The 21,059-nt window shown below is 52.6% G+C and overlaps 1 protein-coding gene across 1 annotated transcript in view; it reads left to right on the forward strand.

The window, feature by feature from the left end:
• PKNOX2 (PBX/knotted 1 homeobox 2) overlaps nucleotides 1–21,059 on the forward strand; it is a 110,539-nt gene that overhangs the window by 81,918 nt on the left and 7,562 nt on the right. Inside the window, exons 5-7 of the mRNA XM_023743248.1 lie at nucleotides 11,726–11,855; nucleotides 12,207–12,304; nucleotides 12,942–13,067. Of these exons, the coding sequence (XP_023599016.1) occupies nucleotides 11,726–11,855; nucleotides 12,207–12,304; nucleotides 12,942–13,067 (354 nt within the window). The remainder of the gene's footprint in view (nucleotides 1–11,725; nucleotides 11,856–12,206; nucleotides 12,305–12,941; nucleotides 13,068–21,059) is intronic.

The raw sequence follows: 21,059 nt of genomic DNA on the forward strand, positions 1-21,059 counted from the left end.
GGTGATTGCACACAGGCTGCTGCCAGGGCTTTCTACCCTGCTCTCCAGCCTGCTCTGGCTGTCCTCAGCCTCCCTCACACACACACATGCACATACACAATCACACACACACACTCACATGCACTCACAGTCATACACAAACACACTCACACACACAATCACACACATGCAGTCACACAATTGCACACATGCACTCACATAATCGCACATGCACACACACAATCACACATATGTACATGCGCATACATGCATTCGTACAAATGATCATACATGCACACAATCACACACTCATCTGTTTGGTGCCGCCCCCACATCTCTACAGGACCAAATCCAGCTCTTCCCCAAGGGCAGTAACAGGGCTGCCCTCCCAGGAGAGCCTCCCTGGCACTCTACCCAGAATGGACTTTTCTCTCCCAACGAATAGCTGGAGCACTTTGGGCCATTTGTGTGGTAATAGCACGCGTGACTCTATATTATAACCACGTGCCTACGCCTCATTTTCCTCTCCTAGATCACAACCATGATTTGAGTAGAGACAGTATTTTATATATTATTATAGCCCATGCCCAGCGGCCGTTGTCACGGGGTCTTGTGCATGAGAGGCGGCCAGTAAGTATCTGTCAAAAGGAGTAATACGATGAGAAAGATGGCAAGAGAAAGCCAGAGGAGAAAGGAGAAATAGAAGAAAGGGAAAGGGAAAGAAAGACAGATGTCGAGGGTCTTGTTCAAGAGGGAGGTAGAGAAAGGCTTGGAGGAATTAGAGGAATGGAAGGATTGGAGGAATTAGAGGAATGGAAGGATTGGAGGAAAAGGGAAGAGACTCAGACCTGGGGAGGGAAGTGAGGTGATGAAAGGCAGAGGCAGAAAAGATGCAAGGAGGACCGGCAGCGATCTGAGATGAAGGATGTGGGTCAGTGCAAAGTCCGAGGTGTATGGAGAGCTGGACCATGTGCTATCCCCATCCACGTCCCTGATCTCGCTGAGTAGGCTGTGGCTAGCATGGGCCTTCCAAGGAAGGAGCGACCCAGCTCCCGAGAGACTTTCCAGTGGAGGAGGCAGCCTTGAGATTCGGGCACAGGAGCCAGTACAGAGAGGAGAGAGAAAACGAGTGTGTGTGTGCATGCATGTGTGTGCACGCATGTGAGTGCGCGAGCGTGTGTGTACACATTCATCATGGTTCGATCTTAATCCCCCAACCCTGAACTAGCCATTGAGTGCCAGCCTGGCCTGGAGGGGTTTCTCCCTCTGGAACATGATCCTGGGGATCAACATCTCTGCAGCCTGCCAGCTTTGTTGCAAACTGCTGGCTCATGGTTTTCCCCGCATGCTAATCACTCGGCCTTGAGTTGTAAAGTAGATGTTCTATAATCCAAATGTGTCCCCCTCACCACCTCCTCGATATCATACTGTGCCCCCATCCAGCTCTGTGGGGTCAGGGCATGTTCCCTGCTTGGTGAGTTTTCTCTTTGGGGCTGCAACAGGGATGAGGAGTGAGGGAGGCTGCTACTACCCAGCTGCAGAACTAAAAGTTTCAGGGACTCTCTCCTCGTCCTTGGGAAGCCATCCTGCACCGCCTGCGCCCAGGTCCTGGGGCCTGCACAGGGAGGCGCCACCCTGCTTAGCTGTAGCTCCGGGATTTAGAGACGAGAGGGGAAGAACCCAATTAGGAAGCAAGCATTTGGATTTGCTAATCTATTGAAAATAGGGAAAAGAGAGGTACAAAGTGAACAGAATACTGAGATTCTGGGCTTGGTCGACCAGATGCCCTCCAGCTGTGTGAGTCCCTAGGAAAACGGGGGCCTAATCAGTGCATCCCTCCTTGGGGAAGGTGGACTTGTCTATTGGCCTACACAAGGAGTTTGCATTTGCAAGATTAGCAGGAGGCCAGCGGGGTGGGGCAGTCACCTCAGCCAGGCCCTGAAGTTCTGCCCAGTGGCCAAGCGACCCTAAGGGTGGGACCAGCGAGTCTTTCCGGTGGGAGGGGGGTAGGAGAAGGTGCCCTACCTGCAAGATCACCACTGAGATGGAAAGGGGGCACCCCCAAACCAAAGTGACAGGAAATTGAGTTCTGGGAGTTACCCTGCCTAAATCCTGCCTCAGGCATTAAAGCGATCCCTCCTGCCAGTTCCTACCCCGGCCCTCCAGCTCAGGGGGCCAGGACCAGGAAGGAGGCCCTCCCGCCAGTCCAGTGAAACCTGAGCAGGCCTCCTTCTGCGAAGGAATGTTCCTTAAGAGCTGCAGCTGTTCCATGTCCCCACAGGCCAGAGTGCCTTTCCTTGAGACGAAAGCCCCCACAGCAGTGGAATAAGAACAGGATTAGGTGGCTGTTTACATGTGATTGGCTTCCCTGAGTTTGGGAACCCAGCTTTTTTGGGCTTAAGACAGGACGTTGGCGCTGCCAGAATGAAGGGACACTGCCAGGAACGGGTGTTTGAGGACAGTGGCAACCTTCCCACCCACTAAGGCACACACTCACCCTATCTCGGGCCAAAGCCCAGGCAGGCCACATATTCATTGAGCATCTACCATGTGCCCAACACTCTGCTAGGCAGTTTGGGGGAATTCAAAGATAGACCCCTCTTTCCCTCAAAAAACCTGCAACAATAACAACAAGAACACCCACACAAAAACCTGCAACCAAACTAGGGAAATAAGACACGTGTGTAAGAAAAAAGCACTGTGCCATCCGTCCAGTGCAGCGGTCGCCTACCTTTCAGGCCTCACGGACTACCGGTTGGCGGCCGCTGGTCCAGTGCATCTGGCCGCAGGAAGCATTAGAGCCAGAGGCTGGACCGTGGGAAGAGCTTTCCACAGATGCGGGGCTCTCAGAACCATCTCCCCCATCCCAACCCTGGCAAGTCAGAGACACCCGCCCTCCTGGAGTCCTGGGAGTCTTTGGGGAGCCTCTCTGAGCTGGTGGATCAGCAGAGACGCCTAGTGGCCGGATGTGTGGATAGCAGACAGCTGGGGCCCCTATCCCCGCAACCCACCCACACAAATCTTAGGGAATGGCCTTGGTTTTCCTAGTCTTCAGAGGGAGGGGCTTTTGCAAGTCATCCAGTTTATCCCCCTTTTTGCAGGCCTCCAGGTAAGATAAACATTCTAGCCTTTCAAATAACTCGGAAGGAAAGCTGTCCTATCAGTTATTGCCTTCACTCCTCATTTCTTCCTCCCATCACGGTTTATTCCCGGAGTGTCTTCCTTTAGTCAGTGGAAGTTGAGTCTTCCCAGGCAGCATAAGCTCTTTCCCTATGAACTGTGAGGATCGGTGGCCGGCGGGTCGGACTCAGTTCCTCCTCGGCTTACTGCAGGCTTCAGCGTCAGGGTTCATAGTCACTGGCAGGTCACCGTGCACTCCCCGCCCCCACTCCCCTCAGCTTCTTGAGGCAATCACAGAGCCTTCACTCTTTCTTAGTAAGGCCTTTCTTTTAAACAAGTCATCTTTTTGTTGTTGTTGTTCCAGAAATTAGACTTGGAATAAAACTCACCTGGTGACCACTGTGATCCAGCAAGAGTGACTGATGGCCCCAGGGAGCGAGGGCCCTGCGGCTGGTCATGGCCGAGTCCAGGGGGGTGCAAGCTTTCTGCTGGGTGGTGATTGTTGTTGTTTTTAAATATCTTTATTGACTTCAGAGAGGAAGGCAGAGGGAGAGAGATAGAAGCATCAATGATAGAATTATTCATGGGCTGCCTCCTGCCAGCCCCCTACCCCCCACTGGGGATTGAGCCCCCAACCTGGCCATGTGTCCTGACCTAGAATTGAACTCTGACCTTCTGGTTCATAGGTCGATGCTCAACCACTGAGCTACACTGGCTGGGCTCTCTGCCGTTTTGAAGCTTCTCCCTACTGCACTGCCCCCCCCCCCCCCAGGGCTCTGGGCCTCTGTGTGTCTCAGGGGAACCGCACAGTAGGAGCAGGAGGCCAGGCTTACGGGAGGCCTGGGAAGGCTCCTTCCCTCGACTCCTGAGCCAAAACCGTGCCCTCTGAGACATCACTCCGGAAAACTATGAAAGTGTTCAACTTTTTGGCCTTATTTCCTTCCAGAAAATAAACCTTACCTACTAGGAAGTAAGAGGCCACGAACTCCCCAGCCCGAAGGAGTGGCCCCACCACAGAAGCCGGGAAAGTACCGAGGATTCCCAGGCTTCCGGCAGCTTCCCATGAGTGGGAACACGTAGCCATGTTCCTGGGGGGACAAGACAAAGAGCCCTTGGGCTGGATACCCAGCTTCAGCCCCTGGTTCTGGACACTTCGAGCAGAGATGTGAGACGAGCTGGAAGTGCCCCTCGCCTCGTTAGGGGAGCTCAGGAGCTGGGAGGAAACCGCTCTGTGAGGGTGTAGACAGAGCAGCATCGCCTGGGTTGGAGTCTGATGATCCCCCAAGAGGAGGCTGTGGAGAAGCTAATAATACTGTGTGCTTAGCCAACAGTTTCTCCCCAAAGGGCTCCCACAGCTGCCATAGCAGCTCCCTCCTCAGAAAGACCTATAGACTGTTCCCAGAGACGCGGAGTGCTGTCCTCTCCATAGAGACAGATTCAACCTGAAATAGCTGCGAAGTCAAGTCCCAAAGCTGGTCGGGGCTACAGCGCCGCCTTCAGGGGTACACCTGGGGCCCAGGACCGTCCTAAGCAGGGAGGGGGGAATGAGGGCATGCAGCAAGGACGGACGCCATGGCAGGTGTGCACCCAGATGAATCTCTGCTATTGCAAGCAGCCCTGGGACTCCTGGGACAGGTGTCAGTCATGGCTGTGCCACTCCCTAGCTGAGTGACTTCAGCCAAAAGAAGTGGGAAATGATTTATTGGGTGCCTAAATGTGCCCGTCACTGCGCACGTGGGAGCCTGGCTGTCTGGCCGCAAAGCACAGCTCTCTGTGGGAGCTTCAAGGCTACCCTCAGAGCCGGGGGACCTGGGTTCGAGGCACAGCAGCTTGACTAGGAAATAACTCCCACTCTCTGGACCTCAATTCCTATTAAGGCAAATGTGAAAATCTCTCCCCTGCTGACCACATGGGGAGTGGTGAGATGGAAGTGAAATAGCATGTGAAAGAATGTTCTCTAATATTCATGTGTATGATAAATGGGGAGGTTCCAGACCCATCTGATCTTTGGGATCACCTGAGGGAGGTTAGTAAAAGTGCAGATTGCTGAGGCTCTGATTCAATGGCCCTGAGAATCTATGTCTTTAAAAACATTCCAGTCCTGTCTGGTGTGGCTCAGTTGGTTGGGTGTTATCTCATGTATGGGAAGGTTGCTGGTTTGATTTCCGGTCAGGGCACGTGCCTGGGTTGTGGGCTCTATCCCCTGTAGGGGGCATGCAGGAGGCAGCCAGTCAATGGTTTGCCCTCCCATCAATGTTTCTTTCTCTCTCCCTCTCCCCTTCCCTTTCCTTTCCTCTCTCTTTAAAAAGCAATTCTAAGATATTTTTTAAAAAAAACAACACACCCTAGTGTTCAGGCAGGTTTGTAAATCAGCTCATATTTACAAATGTAAGGGGTGAATATCATTTTCCAGGACCTCGAGGATGCCAAGATTTTGCTTCTTTTTTCTGCCCAGTTAAGATGCAGCTAGCCTGGCCCTACCCCAGGTCTCCACCCCTGACGTTCTCCATTCCATTCCTTTGCTGATAGAACTTGGCTGCCTCCCAGCACAGACCCAAAGCAGGAGGAAAGGGTAGGAAAGAAAAGGGTCTGCTCCAATACATACATTGCCCTTAGTTACCCAGACAGGGTAAGCTGACATGGAGGCGGGCCAAGCTACAAGGCCGAGAACCAGCCAGAGTTTGAATAAGCAGGTGAAGTATTCGCTGATGGTAATGGCTCACTCTTTTGCCTCTGGCTAGTAAAATGTGTGTTGGTTGAATCCCAAGGCACACCTCTTGTATTCATTTTACTGATTTTGTGTCTTTCTAACATAGTTGGATAGTTAGGGTGTGGGGGGGAATCCGGGACAACTTTTATGTTTGAAATCCCCCAATATCCTTACCCAATGAGGAACACCATGGCGTAGATGAAACCGAACAAGAGATCATTGAAAAGTCATCATGAGGTTTAGGGTGAGTGCAGGGAGGGACCTCCTTCCCTATTAAACTCACCTTCCAAGTTTGCTTCAGCTTCAAATACCATCATTCTGTCCACATCCTGGGAGAATGGTTGGCTGGGGTGATGGAGGAGAGGAGCTGAACCTTGAAGCAAACACATAGGTGAGACTCGGGCTTTCAGGGTTATTGGATGTCAGCACTGGGCAGACATGTTCTGTAAACGGGGGGACTGAGCCCTCAGAAGGGCCCTGACTTGCCAGTTCCCAGACCCATTGTCTTTGCCCTGGTGCCCACGCTGCCTTTGTGCTCTGGGTGTGGGTTATCGGTAATAACTATGTATTGAATAACTAGTTCCTGAACCCCTGTGACTCGTGGAGCACCTTGCAGGCTGGGACCTTGGACGAGGCACTTGAGTGTCTGAGCCCCAGCTCCTTATTTGTGCCTCAGGAAGTTGGAATATGTGGCTTTTTAAAAAAATCTTTATTGCTGTCCCTCGTTTTTCCCCCCATTGCCCTCCTCCATCTGGTTCCCGCCCCACCCAAGGCCATCGCCATCCTATTATGCCTATAAGATCTTTGTTTAATCTCTTCCCATCCCCCCACCCCCTTTCCTCTGAGAATCATCAGTCTGTTCCATTTCCATGCCTCTGATTCTATTTTATTCACCAGTTTATTCTGTTCATTCGATTTCTTATTCATTTATTTTGATTTTTAGATTCAATTGTTGATAGGTATGTATTTGTTGCCATTTTGTTCATATTTTTTATCTGTTTCTTTTTCTTCTTCCTCTTCTTAAAGAATACCCTTCAACATTTCATATAATACTGGTTTGGTGGTGATGAACTCCTTTAGCTTTTTCTTGTCTGTGAAGCTTTTTATCTGACCTTCAATTCTAAATGATAGCTTTTCTGGGTAGAGTAATCTTGGTTGTAGGTTCTTGTTATTCATCACTTTTAATATTTCTTGCCACTCTTCTGGCCTGCATAGTTTCTGTTGAGAAATCAGATGACATCCATATGGGCACTCTCTTGTAGGTAACTAACTGCTTTTTTTCTTGCTGCTTTTAAGATTCTCTCTTTGTCTTTAGCCCTTGGCATTTTAATTATGATGTGTCTTACTGTGGTCCTCTTTGGTTTTGGATATAGGTTTTCAATATCTTGCTCTCTCTTCTTCTGGCACCCTATAATTCGGATGTTGGTATGCTTGAAGTTGTCCCAGAGGCTCCTTACACTACCTTCATATTTTTGGATTCTTTTTTCTTTTTGCTCTTCTGGTTGGGTGTTTTTTGCTTCCTCATATTTCAAATCGTTGATTCGATTTTTAGAATCCTCTACTCTACTGTTGAATCCCTCTATGTTATTCTTTATTTCAGTCAGTGTATGCTTAATTTCTGACTGGTCCTTTTCCATTTTTTTTTGGAGGTTTCTAGAAGATTCTTGAGTAACCTTATAACCATGGTTTTGAACTCTATATCCAGTAGTTTGCTTTCTTCCATTTCTTTCATTTGTGACATGTTTCTTTGTCTCCACATTTTGTCTGCTTCTCCGTGTTTGTTTCTATGTATTGGGTAAAGCTGCTATGTCTCCTTGAGTTGGTAGAGTGGCCTTGTGTAGTAGGTGTCCTATAGGGCCCAGTGACTCAGCCTCCCCAATCACCTGAGGTGGACACTCTAGGTGTACCCCTTTGTGGGCTGTGAGCATGGTCTTGTAGTTGAGACTTGATTGCTGTTGGTGTCACTGGGGGGAATTGACCTCCAGGCCAATTGGCTGTGGGGACCAGCTGCAACTACAGTGGGAGAGTTGCTGTGCAAGAGACACCCCTATGGATCAGGACTTGCTTTGATGAGGCTTTGGTACTCACTGAATCTGCCCCTGAGGTGTCGCTTATGGATGTAGAGTTGTAATCTGGTATGATCTGACACTGACCACTGAGTATACTGGCTCTTGGGTCTCCAGGGAGGTGCAAAGTCAGCCACTGCCTGGGGCCACCCAGCAGGAGCTACAGAGAGATCTGCAGGTTCCTTCTCTTTGTATCAGGTTTGGAAGTGCCTAGATGAGGCCCAGCTGTGAAGCAAGGTAGGCTGGTGCTGGTGCTGGGTCTTGGGCCTTTTATTGATACAATTGGGGCTCCCTGACCCAGCTGCAACTTGTTTTGAGAGATTTTAGCCTGAGCAGGAGAGGCCATTTATATGCAAAAGCTGATGCTCACAGCTTGGGTGGGGTTATAAATTGGTTGGGGTGGGGTCTCTGAGAATCACCAGGGCGGAGCAAACAGAAATGGCTGCCAGTCAGCTCTACAACCAGGGAGGTCCCAGCATAGGAACAATGATCCCTTTGAGCACCTCTGTCTGGGAGTAAGCTGCCCCCCAGTTCCTGCCCAGATGCCAGGCAATCCAGTTCCTCCTGGTATGTGTCTGTGTCCCCCAAAGCCTCACCCTGGTGCCCACCTTTTAAGAGGAACAGCTGGGTCTCCAGCAGCCTCTGTGTCACTGAGCCCCAATCCACACTGGTTTTTACAGCCCGTAGTTCTTACTGCCTGTAGGGACTTCTTTTCTCAGCTCTGGGACCCTGGGCTGGGGGTCTGATGTGGGGCTGGGCCCCCTTGCTCCTCCAGCCTCAGAGACGATCTTCCTCCTGATTAAAAAAGCAGCACACGTGGGTGCCGGACCAGCCTGTTCCGCATCCCCACACCTCCTACCGGTCTCAGTGTGCTTTCTTCTTGCCTTCTCTAGTTGTAGGACTTCCATTCAGCCAGCTTTCCAGTGGTTCTGGATGATGGTTGTTCTGTATTTTAGTTGTAATTTTGATGTGGTTGTGGGAGGCGGTGAGTACAGGCGTTTACCTACACCGCGATCTTCCTTGTCTGTCAAAGTACAGTGGGGCCTTGACTTACGAGTGTCCCGACTAACGAGTTTTTTGAGATACCAGCTGTCTCTCGGCCGATTTTTTGCATTGAGTTGATAGAATAATTTGAGTTAACGAGCTCCTTAACGAGCTCGGTCTCAACGAATTAAACTCGTAAGTCAAGGCCCCACTGTATGTGACTTTTAAGGGCCCTTCCAGAGTCTAAGCTTCTGCAGGTCAGACTCGGTGTTAGACTTGAACTGCATCCGAGGGAAGGCCAAGAGTTCTGCTCAAACCGTTCACCTCCCTGGCTGGGAGGTGCTCACAGAAAGGGGATGGTCAGGCAAGAGCTGCCCTCCCCTCCAAGGTCACAGCAGAGGTGAGCCAAGAATAGAAGCGAGGCCTCGGACAGAGGCCCTGCCGAGCCTGGTGGGTGGAGGAGGGGGAGTGACTCCAGTTCCCCAAGTGCTGCTCCTCTGGGCCTGGCACGCAGGGTGGACATGCAGCTCTGAAGGTGATGCCAGGGGGTGGGGGGCTCATGGGCTGACCCGTGAGATTCATACATCAGTGCTGACCGCCCCTTCCTGAGAGGCTCTGGATTTCCTGGTGCCAGGGTCTGGGAAGCAACCCCTGGGCCTTCCATACTCCTCCTGGGTCTGTTGCTGCAGGCAGGCAGGTACTGGCTAAGGTTTCCTCCAAACACGCGTCTCTCCCCCTCCACACTCTACCAGCGGTTCTCAACCTGTGGGTCGCAAACAATGAAAATACATCCTGCATATCAGATATTTACACTACGATTCATAACAGTAGCAAAATTACAGTTATGAAGTAGCAACGAAAATAATTTTATGGTTGGGGGTCACCACAACATGAGGAACTCTATTAAAGGGTCGCGGCATTAGGAAGGTTGAGAACCACTGCCGGACTGTCCCTGGAGGCTGGAAGCCCAAGCTTCTGTCAGTCCTAAAACAAAAGCTAGGAAGCTGGGGTCTTTTTTTCTCCCCAATTTGGTCTTTTTTTTCTTGAGGGTTTACCTGAGTCCTTGCAGCACATGCCTTAGGAATCCAGCTGTGGGCAGGGAATCCAGCTGCTGGCAGCCGGTGGGCATCTGGTTCTGTAACCGGACAATCAAGGGGTCTGGGCTGCCTGTCACTACTTGAGCCAATTAAGCAGAGACAGGGTTGAATCATATATGAGCGTTTATTCCAGTACTGCCGGCAGCATGGGAGAGCAGCAGGTCATCCACAAAAATCTGCTCTGTAGCCACCATAAGCCAGCTGCTTATATTGGGTAAAAGGACAAAGATTACAGGCATGGGAAAGTAGGCACGGGAGAATCATGCAGGCTGCGGGTGGGGGAGGTGGCAGAGGCGGGCACCTCTCCCCGGGACCAGATTACAGGCAATAGGGGCTGGGGTTGTAAAGAACAGGTGCCTCCAGGACTCGACTGTTTCAGCCACGAAGTTGTAAATCTTTCCATAGCAACGGGCAGTTCTTGGGACAGGAGGATGGACTGCATTCCGATGTTAGCTCCCCTGTCCCAGGGCATATAACTCCCAGCCAGGTTAGAATGTGCTTTCTCTAGTCAGAACAGAACCATCATGGTTAACAGAGCATGATTAATATTTCTTACTTTATTTCTTATAACTAATAGCTAGTCCCCAATATTACATTTCTGCCCCTAACAGTTCAAGCCCTGTTTTCAGATGAGGAGCTGTGGTCGGAGGAGCTGAGAGACCGGGGCAGGTCTTCATGGCTCCTTCCCCCACACCTCGTTTGCTGCCTGTCTCACCTTCTCCAAATAAAGCCTGGCGACCCCACCTCTCACACACCCAACTTCTTCCTCACAAACTCCCCCAGAGCCCAGCCACCAGGCAGGGAGGGCTCGCTGCCCCTGTGCAGCCTGCAGCCCAATCTCCTTCCCCTTCGGCCGCAGTCCCTCAAGAAGTCCGAGCACTTCCTTGCTCAGCTGCTAAGTGGCAATGAGGGGAGCAGGGAGCCAGAAAAAAATGCTCTTTTTAGCTGCTTTGCCTCCTGCAGAAGCGAACTGCCAGAATCGTCCACTGGGAACATGAGGCTGGCAGGGTGACGACGTGGGGGAAAGGGACCCTTCCTGCAGTGGGAGTCTGTGGGGCTGAGGAAGAGGAAGGAATCCATGAAATGTGCATACGGTTGAGGCTCCTAAGAGATGCCCTTAGGAGATGGGTAGTGAAGGGGCTAGGGTGGCTATTTTTTATTATTATCCAACAAGTAGCTCCTAGCAGCCAGGCACTGAACTGGGTGCTAAGGATACAAAGATAAAAGTTCAGAGGCCGCTTTGTGTGTGGACTTGGTGTAGTAAGCGCTGGGATTTAGGTGCTCATGGAGGTTTGGGGGAGGGGCATGTGGAGCCGACCCAGTGTGAAGGATGACTGGTGCCTCAAAGCGGCTTCCCACCCCCGCTGCACATTAGAGCCACCTGGGAGCTTTTAAAACCCAAACCCGGGCCACACCCCTGAGCAAGTAGATCAGAATCTCTGGGGCTGGAACCCAGGCATCAATGGTGGACACTCCAAAGTGAGGCCAAGTGGGGAATGCGAGTTCATGGTCATTTATGTCTTAGGTTTGCAGGGGAATGGGATGGCTAACTGGGTGACTGGTTGGTTGGTTGGTTGGTTGGTTTTTAATATTGAGCCTTCTTATTCACTCTTTCTAGAATCCTTGAGAATTACCTTTCCAATTTGGGTGTGGGTGGGAACAGGAAGGAGGGAGGAGGGGAGGAAGGAGGGGGGGGGAGAGGAGGAATTGGGCTGTGGCATCTAAGCTCTTAGCAACATTGTCATGAACCACACCTCCCTTACTGCCAGGACCTCCTGCAGAATTCTCCCAATTCCATGTCCGGAGTCTCCAATAACCCCCAGGGGATTGTGGTCCCAGCCTCAGCGCTCCAGCAGAGCAGCATCGCCATGACAACTGTCAACTCACAAGTGGTGTCAGGTTGGTGCAGGGGACCGTGGGGACACCCCTGGGAAGAGAAAAGGTGGCCCCAAGGCGACTGCAGGGGTGAGGGGCAGGGCATTGCACAAGTGCCCCTGGAAATGGGAGAGGGGCTCCCCGCTGAGTTTCTTAGCTAGAGTTCTGTAACGTATAGATGGTTAGCACCAAGGCTTCATTGTATGGTTTGGAACAAATTTGGGTCAAAGTCTCAAGAGTCCCTCAAAGACCAAGCAAGGCTATCGTCCTTTCCCCAACACGTGTCCCATCCTGCCCCTTTCCACAGGGGCTGAGTACCTCCAGAGCAGAAAGTGCCCCCATGACAGGGGACACAAAAACTGGTTGTCTCCTCAGGTGGAGCCTTATACCAGCCAGTTACCATGGTAACCTCCCAGGGTCAGGTGGTCACCCAAGCAATCCCCCAGGGAGCCATCCAGATCCAGAACACACAGGTGAGTGTGTGTCCCAGTGTGTGCACGTTTGCATGGGTGTCGGGGAGGGCAACCAAGGTCACTTACCATCTGGTAGGCACCTCACACAGGTTACTCATTTACTCCCCATTATTCTCCTAAGAGGTAACATCACCCCCACCTTCCAGTTAAGAAGCTGGGTGCTGGAGAGGTTTTATCAACTCCTGGGATTTTGCTGCCTCCCCGTTGCATCAAAGGCTCCTGTTTCTGGTCTCCACTTGGAGCCACCCTGGAGCTCAGTGAGCAGAGGGGCCCGGGGAGACCTCTCTGAGCCTCAGAGTTCTTATCCACCCAGCAAGTACACACAGTCCTACAACCTACAGGCTGCTGTCAGGGCTCACCATGGTAACAGACAGGAAGTCACTTGGCAAACTGTAAACTCCTCCAGAAAGGCTAACTACTGGATGGTTTATGGTTTCCTCTGTCTCTTCTCTCCCCACTTCGCCACATCCCCTCTCCCTCCTTCTCCATTCTGTGAGGTGAAGGGAAAGGTGACCTCCCAGGGCCCTAGAGTGAATTGGGAAGGGGGCTGGCAGCAAGAACCTGCCATCATCACCATGGCAACAGGTCCCTAGCTGCCAGTCTGCTGATGCTGACTTTTTCTCCACGTGCCCTGAAGGTTAACCTTGACCTTACTTCCCTCCTGGACAATGAGGATAAGAAGAAGAAGTCCAAGAACAAGCGAGGAGTCTTGCCCAAGCACGCCACCAATATCATGCGTTCTTGGCTCTTCCTGAGTGTGTGTGTGCACTGACGGGTGTGTGGGTGCAGCGGCACCCCTAGGTCCACAGAGGGCGTGGCCTCAGAGAGAGGCTCTCTGATTGGATATCATCTTCTTACCCAGGTCAGAGGGAGGCTCCCGCGGGAACTCAAGCTGGGAGACTATCCCTAGAGCTTGCTGCTGCTGCCTCAGACAAAGGGCGACATCAGAGGGTGTGGGACAGACATATTCTGACTTAAGTACTGGGGGTGTTCGGAACTGTTTCGTGAACAGAGTGAGATTCTGTGGGGCCGGGGCTGAGCTTCCTGGTCCAGAGCCCTCCTCCCAGGCAGCACGCTCACTCTGCCCTTCTCTTAAGGGGCAAATGTTCATTCTCTGCTCTTCTGGGTCCCAGGATCCTCACTGCCCGCCAGGGAAGCTGAGGTGTGTGTCCCCCTCCTGCTCGGAGCCCCAGCTGAGGCACAGTGCAGGGGGGCTGTGGTTGAGCCCATGGGCTCTGGAGGGGTACAGGCTGAAGTCCCGGCTTCCTCGCGTGTCCAGCTCAGCTCTGTGATACAGAGCAAAGGCTTTCATAAGCCTCATGGCCACTTTCGTGAAATGGAGACAGAGCCTTGGGTTTAACTGTGTGTTTGTAAAGTGCCCACTGTGTGCACCGAGGTGGAGCTGTGTGCTTGCAGGGCTCGTTGTAATAGTGGCTTCGGTTGACTGTCAGGAATTACTTCAATGACTTTAGCCCCTAACGCCATCCCAGAGCTGTCGATACAAAGACCAGTGACTGTCTGGGCTGAGTGTGAGAGAGTATGTGTCCGTGCGTGTGCACGTGTGCGTGCTTGTGTGTGTGTGGGGGGGGGGGGGGTCCAGGGTGCAGAGGTGGAGTCTGTGAACATGGATGGGCTCCCAGCAGTCTGGAAGTGTGGCCTGCCAGGACATAGACACACAGATACAGGACAAACAGCAAAGTTGGGACTAGAATTATAGACATAATTTGGCCTGTGAAGTGTGGGAAGAACCAGGAGTAAGGAAGCTCTTTCTCAATCAAATGGAATCAATCAATCCTTCCATCAAGGCACAGTTCTTCATGGAAATGGGAGGCCTCCAAAGCCATGAGCCTGGGCTTGGCTCTCAGATACGGGGCCCCAAGGACCTGCCTCAGAAGAGGGTGTGCATCCCAGGACCAAGAAAACTGCCCTGGGGGCTCACTGTGGGGCTGGGGCTTGGCATCTCCCCAGACATTCCCCCCCAAACCACCCCTCCCAGGGACTTGGGGTCCCCAGACATTTGCTGAGGGAATACAGTCTGAAAACACCCCCAGGGAACAAATAGAAACCTACTTTGGAGAGAAGGGGGTGGACAGCTAAGAATTAAGATGAGAAGAGGTTGGAACGACTCCCAGAACCAGGGCCAGGGCCAGCCCAGGCCTCCGGGGAGCAGCCCTGATGGGAGCTGGAGCTCACAGCGATGGTGGGGCGCAAGGTTGGCCTGCCCTGGTGTGGCGCTGCCAGAGGCTGTCTGCAGCCTTGTGCTGTAGGAGGTAGGACTGCAGGGCCCAGGGTGTGGTAGAAGCTCATGGGCCAAACCTGAGCTCAGATCTAGGCCTCGGCTCTTGCTGTCACCTGGCCACGCCCACCTCTCTGCAAATGATGATGAAGCAATGGAAGCATTGCTGAGCCCCTAGCCACTGTGGTGCTTAATGATGTCAGTTCCCCTTCTCTCCTTCCTCGCCTCCCATCCCCATGCATTTTTTTTATTGCTAAAAGTATTACAAAGGGTATTGCATATGTGTCCTTTTTTTTCCCTGCCCTTGACAATCCCCTGGCCTCTCCTACCCCCCAGTGTCTTATGTCCATTGGTTATGCTTATATGCATCCCATGCATTTTGAAGACTGATGTGAACATACCTACAAACTCACTTCTGAGGGGGAGAAAAGGCAGGTGTAGGAGGGAGAGGAGGCTGCAATGCAGATTTCCCCGCACAGAGCCCACGCATCCAGCCCAGCACCCCTCAGGGACTCCCATCACCCACTGTGGGCACCTCCTCAGCCACCTGCCACTCCCCGTGTGCAGCTCATGAGACTGGGGGGCCATCTTCTGAGTCCCTCCTGGCTGGGCCTCCCCTCTGACCTCAGTCCATGTCCTACCCTCTCGCCCCTCCCTGCCGAGCCTCCTCTTTAGCTCCCGGTCTTTTCTTTCCATTTCCACCAGATGGGATAGCAGAGGAAGGTCAAGGTGGAAAGGGAGAGGGTGCTCTGTGCACAAAGCAGAAGGGAGGAGGAACCAGGGGCGGGGGGGGGCTCCCCCAAAGGGACCTGGGACAGTGGGAGGACTTGTTGAAAAGCATGAGTAAGCTTTTTCTGCCCACACCCTGGACCCTCTCCAGCACAGAGTGCACACAAGCGCAGGTGCTATTAATAAAGCACTTAACCCTGGCGAAGTCCTCCCCCGTTAATGCCTCCTCGCAGCAGCCATCGGCAGAGGACAAGGGAGTGACCGCTGGGCCTTCTGGAGGAGGGGAGGAGTCCAGCCCGTGGGGACACGGCCGAACACAGCTGGCCTCACAGGCCGAGGCTGGCCCACGGATCAGCCTGGCCACCCAGACGCAGGTGGGCCCATGCCCCAACAGCAGCTCAGGAGAGAAGCTATGAGGTGCTTGGTAATGGGGCACAGTGGAGAGAAGACGGGCTATGCAGCCAGGCAGACAGGGTGTGAACTGAGGCTTTCCCACTAGCTGTGCAGTCGCTCTGGGTCTGTTTCTATGGCTATGAAAGTTAAATGAAATAACATACATTTACGTGCCATGCCTGACACAGTCATGCTTAAGAAATGAAAGTTCCTCTCAACTTGCTAGAACAGTGAACAAGTTTTTGAGACAAAGGCCCCACATTTTGCGAATCAATTAGAGGCAGGTGGCTGACCTGAGTCTGATCTGTAACACCTGCTGAGTTCACCATCCGGTGACCCTGCTGCTTGCCTGTCCTGTGTGGACGTGTGTGTCGGTCTCCGCGTCTTAGGTCTCTGACTGGGTAGTAAATGCTGCAGAACAGGGAGCGGACATTACTCCTCTTCTGCGGCCCGAAGGCGCTGACTCCCACGGTGTCCTGCTCCCAGAAGGGCTTGGGGAGATCTAGGTTCTACACAGTCAGCTTGTTCTTTCTTCTCCGTGTGCAGGGGGCACTGTGCGTTTGCAAGGGCGAGGATGTCCTGAAGCTGCCCCCAAGCACATCTGATCACTAAGTCTCTCTGTTTTCACTGTTGCTTTGGAGAACAACCCTGAGACTGGTTCTGGGGAGATGCAGCTCCGTTTTAGGAAAGAGGGTAGAAAAGGTGCAAAAAGGGCAAAAAATCAATATAGGGATGTTCTCATTCTAGTGCAGTGGGGACCACAAATATGTCGACTGGTTCACTGGAAATGCTGGTTAAAGAAAGAAACAACCACTGAAAAGACACATTTTTAGTTTAAAATATATACATTTCTTTATTTTAAAAGACATACATATATTTTATATGGAACCAAGATCTTTTTCTAATGAAAATTTGTCATTTTACTTGCATGAACCTCTCCTGTAATATAACATCTATAAATTCCATCTTTATTTAAAATAGAATAAGAATTTTGACATTTGGGAAGTAGTCTAGCTGCCGGATCTTCCTAGATTTTTATTGTGTATTCCAGTTTCTTAACATCTGCCTCGCTGCACCTTACTGTGTGGTGTTTCTAATCGAATTTGAGTCATGAGTCTTTCCAGAGCACTCCATTTAGGGTTTTTTGGGTGTGTGTGTGTATGTGTGTGTGTGGTGGTGTTTTTTCTTAGTAACAATAACTTTCTTTTTGCACTCATATTTCATTGATTTGCAGAATGGTTGATTACATTGCATGGTTACACTAGCACATGTATCGGGCACACACCAATTTCGTACAAACGCCGCTGACTTCCTGATAAGCAGATAAATTCGCCAATGAACATCCTGCAAAGTAGCCTGTGTATCTCGAGCATGCAGGGCAGCGTGGGCATCAGTTCTGCTGGTTTGCAGCAGACATGGGGGCCTCGTACAACCTGAAACGCGGCTAACGGAGATCGGGTCTCAGAACCTCTGTAGCACATGCTGGTTCCCTGCTGTCTTCTTTCTCGGGCAGAAGTCAGTTCTCTCTGACCTGTGTCGTCTTGTCGTGGCCACTGTTCCGTGGCATTAGCAGCTACAGAAATGTATTCCGATGATAGGATGCTCCTGGGATGGAGACTACGCCCTGGCCTTTTTGCTGTTAGGATGGTGTCATCCATTAGCTGCCGCGCTGCTGGTCCCTGAAGCACCCAGTGATATTTCTTGCTATTGCGTTTTGGCTGGAAGAGGCTAGACTCCTGCTGGAAGCAGTGGCTCCCTAGAAAGCCAGAGCGGGTGAGAGACCCGGCAGAGGGCCCGCTCTGGGCGGGTGGGGAGCTGCACTTCCTCCCCAGCTTCTGGCCTGTCCCCCACTCCAGATCCCAGCCTCCCCTGCCCCCAAGGTGATTCCGCTCATTTCCACCCAAAATATGGCTGTTTTCTGGATTGTAGCGCCCCCCCCCACCAGCACATGAGCAGCTTTACAGAATATTCTGTGTGGGAAGAGGGGGAAACCAGCCCAGCAGGCCCCCCACCCATAGAAGGAGCCGCCTGGCATTGACCACCGCAGTGCGCCAGGCCTCTGCTAGCATCTTCACGCATCATCTCAGGACGCCCCAGCCCCGCAGGAGGTGGGCACCGCCATTATCCACATTTTACAAATAACGAAACTAGTCTCAAGGAAGGCACCACATGCCCATGGCCCCGCAGGATTTGAACCCAGGTCTTTGTAACTCGAGGCTCTGCTTTCTTGCCCACTGAGCTGTACAGCTTCCACAGTGACCCAGGAACCCACGGCATCTCTGAGCTCCCAGCAGGTGAAGCAAGGGGACCCCAGCTTTCAGCTGAGGCACAGAGCCTGGTCTGGGAGAGGCGTGGGGTTTTATATGCCCCGCCCTAGTGCCAGATCCCGCGAGGCTGCCCTGTAGTCCCTTCCTGTCTTCTCCCCTCCCATCCATCACATTCGCAAGCCTGGTCAGCACCCAGCCAGGGCCACAGTCTACTCTGCTGGCTGCCGTCCGCCCCCACATCTTGTGGGGGGAGGCTCTTCATTGGCCGCGCTGAGCCGAGGCCTGGCCCAGGCCCCCCTGAGCCCTCTGTCATCACAAGAGCCAAAGGCAGGAAAAGCACCAGGCGGCTTCCCTGTGTGATTCTTTTATTGAAATATAATTCACACACCATAAAACCCACACTTTTACACTGCACCCTTCAGAGCTTTGTGGTATATTTACAGACTTGTGTCATCATTGCCACTATCTATTCCAGAATATTCCCTTGTCCCTGAGAGAAATCGGTACCGTTAGCATCACTCCCCAGCCCCAGAAGTGCACTTTCTGTCTCTATGGACCGGCCTATTTCGGATATTCCGCATGAACGGAATCATATAATTGGGGTATTTTGTGATGGTTCTGTCCCTTGACACAACGTTTTCACGGCTCACCCGTCTTGTGATACGTATCAGTGCTTCATCCCATGTTATAGCTGACCCGTGCGCTATAGTTTGAATGGACCACGGCTTGTTCATCCACCCATCAGCTGATGGACAGTGGCTTGTTTCTACTTTCTGGCTTCTGAGTAACGCTGCTATGAGCACTCATAGGCTGCCCAGGATTCTGAGCCCGTCCCAGTCTTGGAGACTGACAGACTCCCAGCTCCCTCGCCCACAGCGCCATAGCCCCACGAGCTGGGCTCACCCCTGAGGGGAAACGGGGCTGCTGCATGCCCAGTACAGCCCGGGCCCTGCACGCGGGCTCCCGGTCACGGAGGTGTGAGGAGGTGAAATCTAGCAGCTGCCTCTGCATGCTTCACGTGTCTGCCACCTTCACTGTGCCTCGCCTAAGTTCTAAGGGAATTACACCTTCATCTCCGTCGGAGACCCGCTTACAGCATCCATCCCTCGGTCTCTTACAAACAAATATAGTGCAGTAGGAGGAGAGGACCTGGTACCCGGAGGCAGGATCTGGAGTTGAGTTTCACTGCCCCATCCACCTGCCAGGGGACCTGGGCCTCAGTCTCCTCTGCTATAAAATGGGGTCTCAGCCTGCAGCTCATAGCGCTGTTGTGAGATAGAATGAGATGCGGTAGGAAAGCCTCTGTCCGGATGCCCACACAGCCACTGCTGCAGCTGCCTCCAGTCTCACTCCGGGACCCCTTCATCAGCCCTGCCTTGGGAAATGCGGAGAGAAATCCTGACACTTCTAGAGAATCTGGGAAGGAAACAGTAAGAAAAGCTTGAGAAGCAAGAAAATGGCTTCGGGAGACGGAACCATTCTTGATCCAAAATAGCTTGCCTGCTACTTTCTCCTTAGTTGTCACGCTCCCTATCTAAGGTCTCACTCATCAGAGATCTGTTTAAAATTGTAAAATCCCTTTCCAAAGCAGATGCCTCGGGGCATTAGGGGGCCATCGCTCATTCACAGCTTAGTGTGAATTAGTCCAAAGCTTGCCTTTCTACTCCCACTCAGCTGGGACCAGCCTCGTGGGAAGCTGCCAGCCTAGAAGACTGGAACTTATTTTACTGGTTGCAGGGCTTTTTGAGAAGATGAGCCAGGATGGGGTGGCAGAGGAAGGGTTTCTAGCAGTTCTTCTCCCCACGCCCCAGGCCCCTGACCTTGCTGAGAATCTGACAAAAGCTTTGTCTGCATCGTCACAAACATAGTTCCAGAGAGTAGACCCTGAGGTCCCAGAAGCCAGAGGCCTCAGACTCAGAAAACACAGGCCCGTGAGAGAGGTGCATGGAGGGGTTGGGGAGGGCTGGCCTCGGCCTCCAGGGCATGTGCAGCCGGGAGACATGAGTTAACAGGGTTTGCTGGAGGAGCTGGGAGGGGGCTGCGTGCGCCTGGAAGGGGGGCGAGGGTTCAGGATTGGGTGGGAAGAGGAGGAGGGGGAATCATTTGGATTCGAATTACTCCTGACAGATCATCAATGTCCCTGACTGGCCTGCAGTTCCTTCTGGCCAAAGGGACCGAGCTCTCCTCCCAGTTGTGAGATGACGTGGTCTTGTCCCTTTATTCTCCTCTGTGCGGCCTGGGGAACCTGCGGCACCTCGGCCTGGGCTGTGCCGGCTGCCTCTCCGGGCAGAGCAGCTCAGGCGCCCGTACCTGTGGAGCTTGGGTGGGAGGCACACCTGGAGGCTGGGAGTGAGGCCGGCTGGGCTCCTGCTGCCTTCCTCTGTCAGTGCTAGGGGAGCTTTAGGTCCTGGATTTCTGCCTGGAACACATCAGGACGTAAGGAGAACAGACCCCGGAAGCTGCCCTCTGACTCCGTCCTAAGGCAGCCGCAGTGGCCGCTGTCGCAGCAGCAAGTCCCAGGGAAGGAGACAAGTTTGGGGTCTCCACCAAAGACTGGGTCAGGTTGTCAAAGGCCAGTCAGCTCCAGGGTTGGATGGAGCTGAGCTGAAAAGAGGGGTGTGGGAGACTGTGGCTTGTATTGAGCCCCAGAACACTCCACGGGAGCCTGCAGCTCAGATTCCCCCCGGAAAACATGGCCAGGGGAGATTTCCAACCTCAAAGCAACCCCGAGAAGCCTGCAACCCGGGTTAGGAGGAAATGCCCCCATTATATGCCCCAGGTTAGAAAGAAATGCCCCATCATGTGACCCAGGTTAGGAGGAAACGCTCCCATCATGTGCACAGGGGCTGGCACCTGTCCGGAAAGTGACCTGTGACCTTTACAGAGATGGAGCCACGTGCCCCAGCAGCAGGCTTATCTTCTTGGTTATTTAACACTCGTAGAGTGTGCCGGACAGCGTCCTAAGCACCTTACCAATAATAACTCATTCCATCTTTACCACAGCCCTGAGGAAGGTGGAATTCTTCCCCCATTTTACCGGGGAGGAAAGAAAAAGGAGGCGAAGCCTCAAGCCGGTGAGAGACCAGGATGCAAAGCCGGCAGGTGCGCCCATGAGTCCAGTCCATGTTCT

Source organism: Myotis lucifugus, unplaced genomic scaffold (genome assembly GCF_000147115.1).
Source record: "Myotis lucifugus unplaced genomic scaffold, Myoluc2.0 scaffold_382, whole genome shotgun sequence".
Classification (NCBI taxonomy): domain Eukaryota; kingdom Metazoa; phylum Chordata; class Mammalia; order Chiroptera; family Vespertilionidae; genus Myotis; species Myotis lucifugus.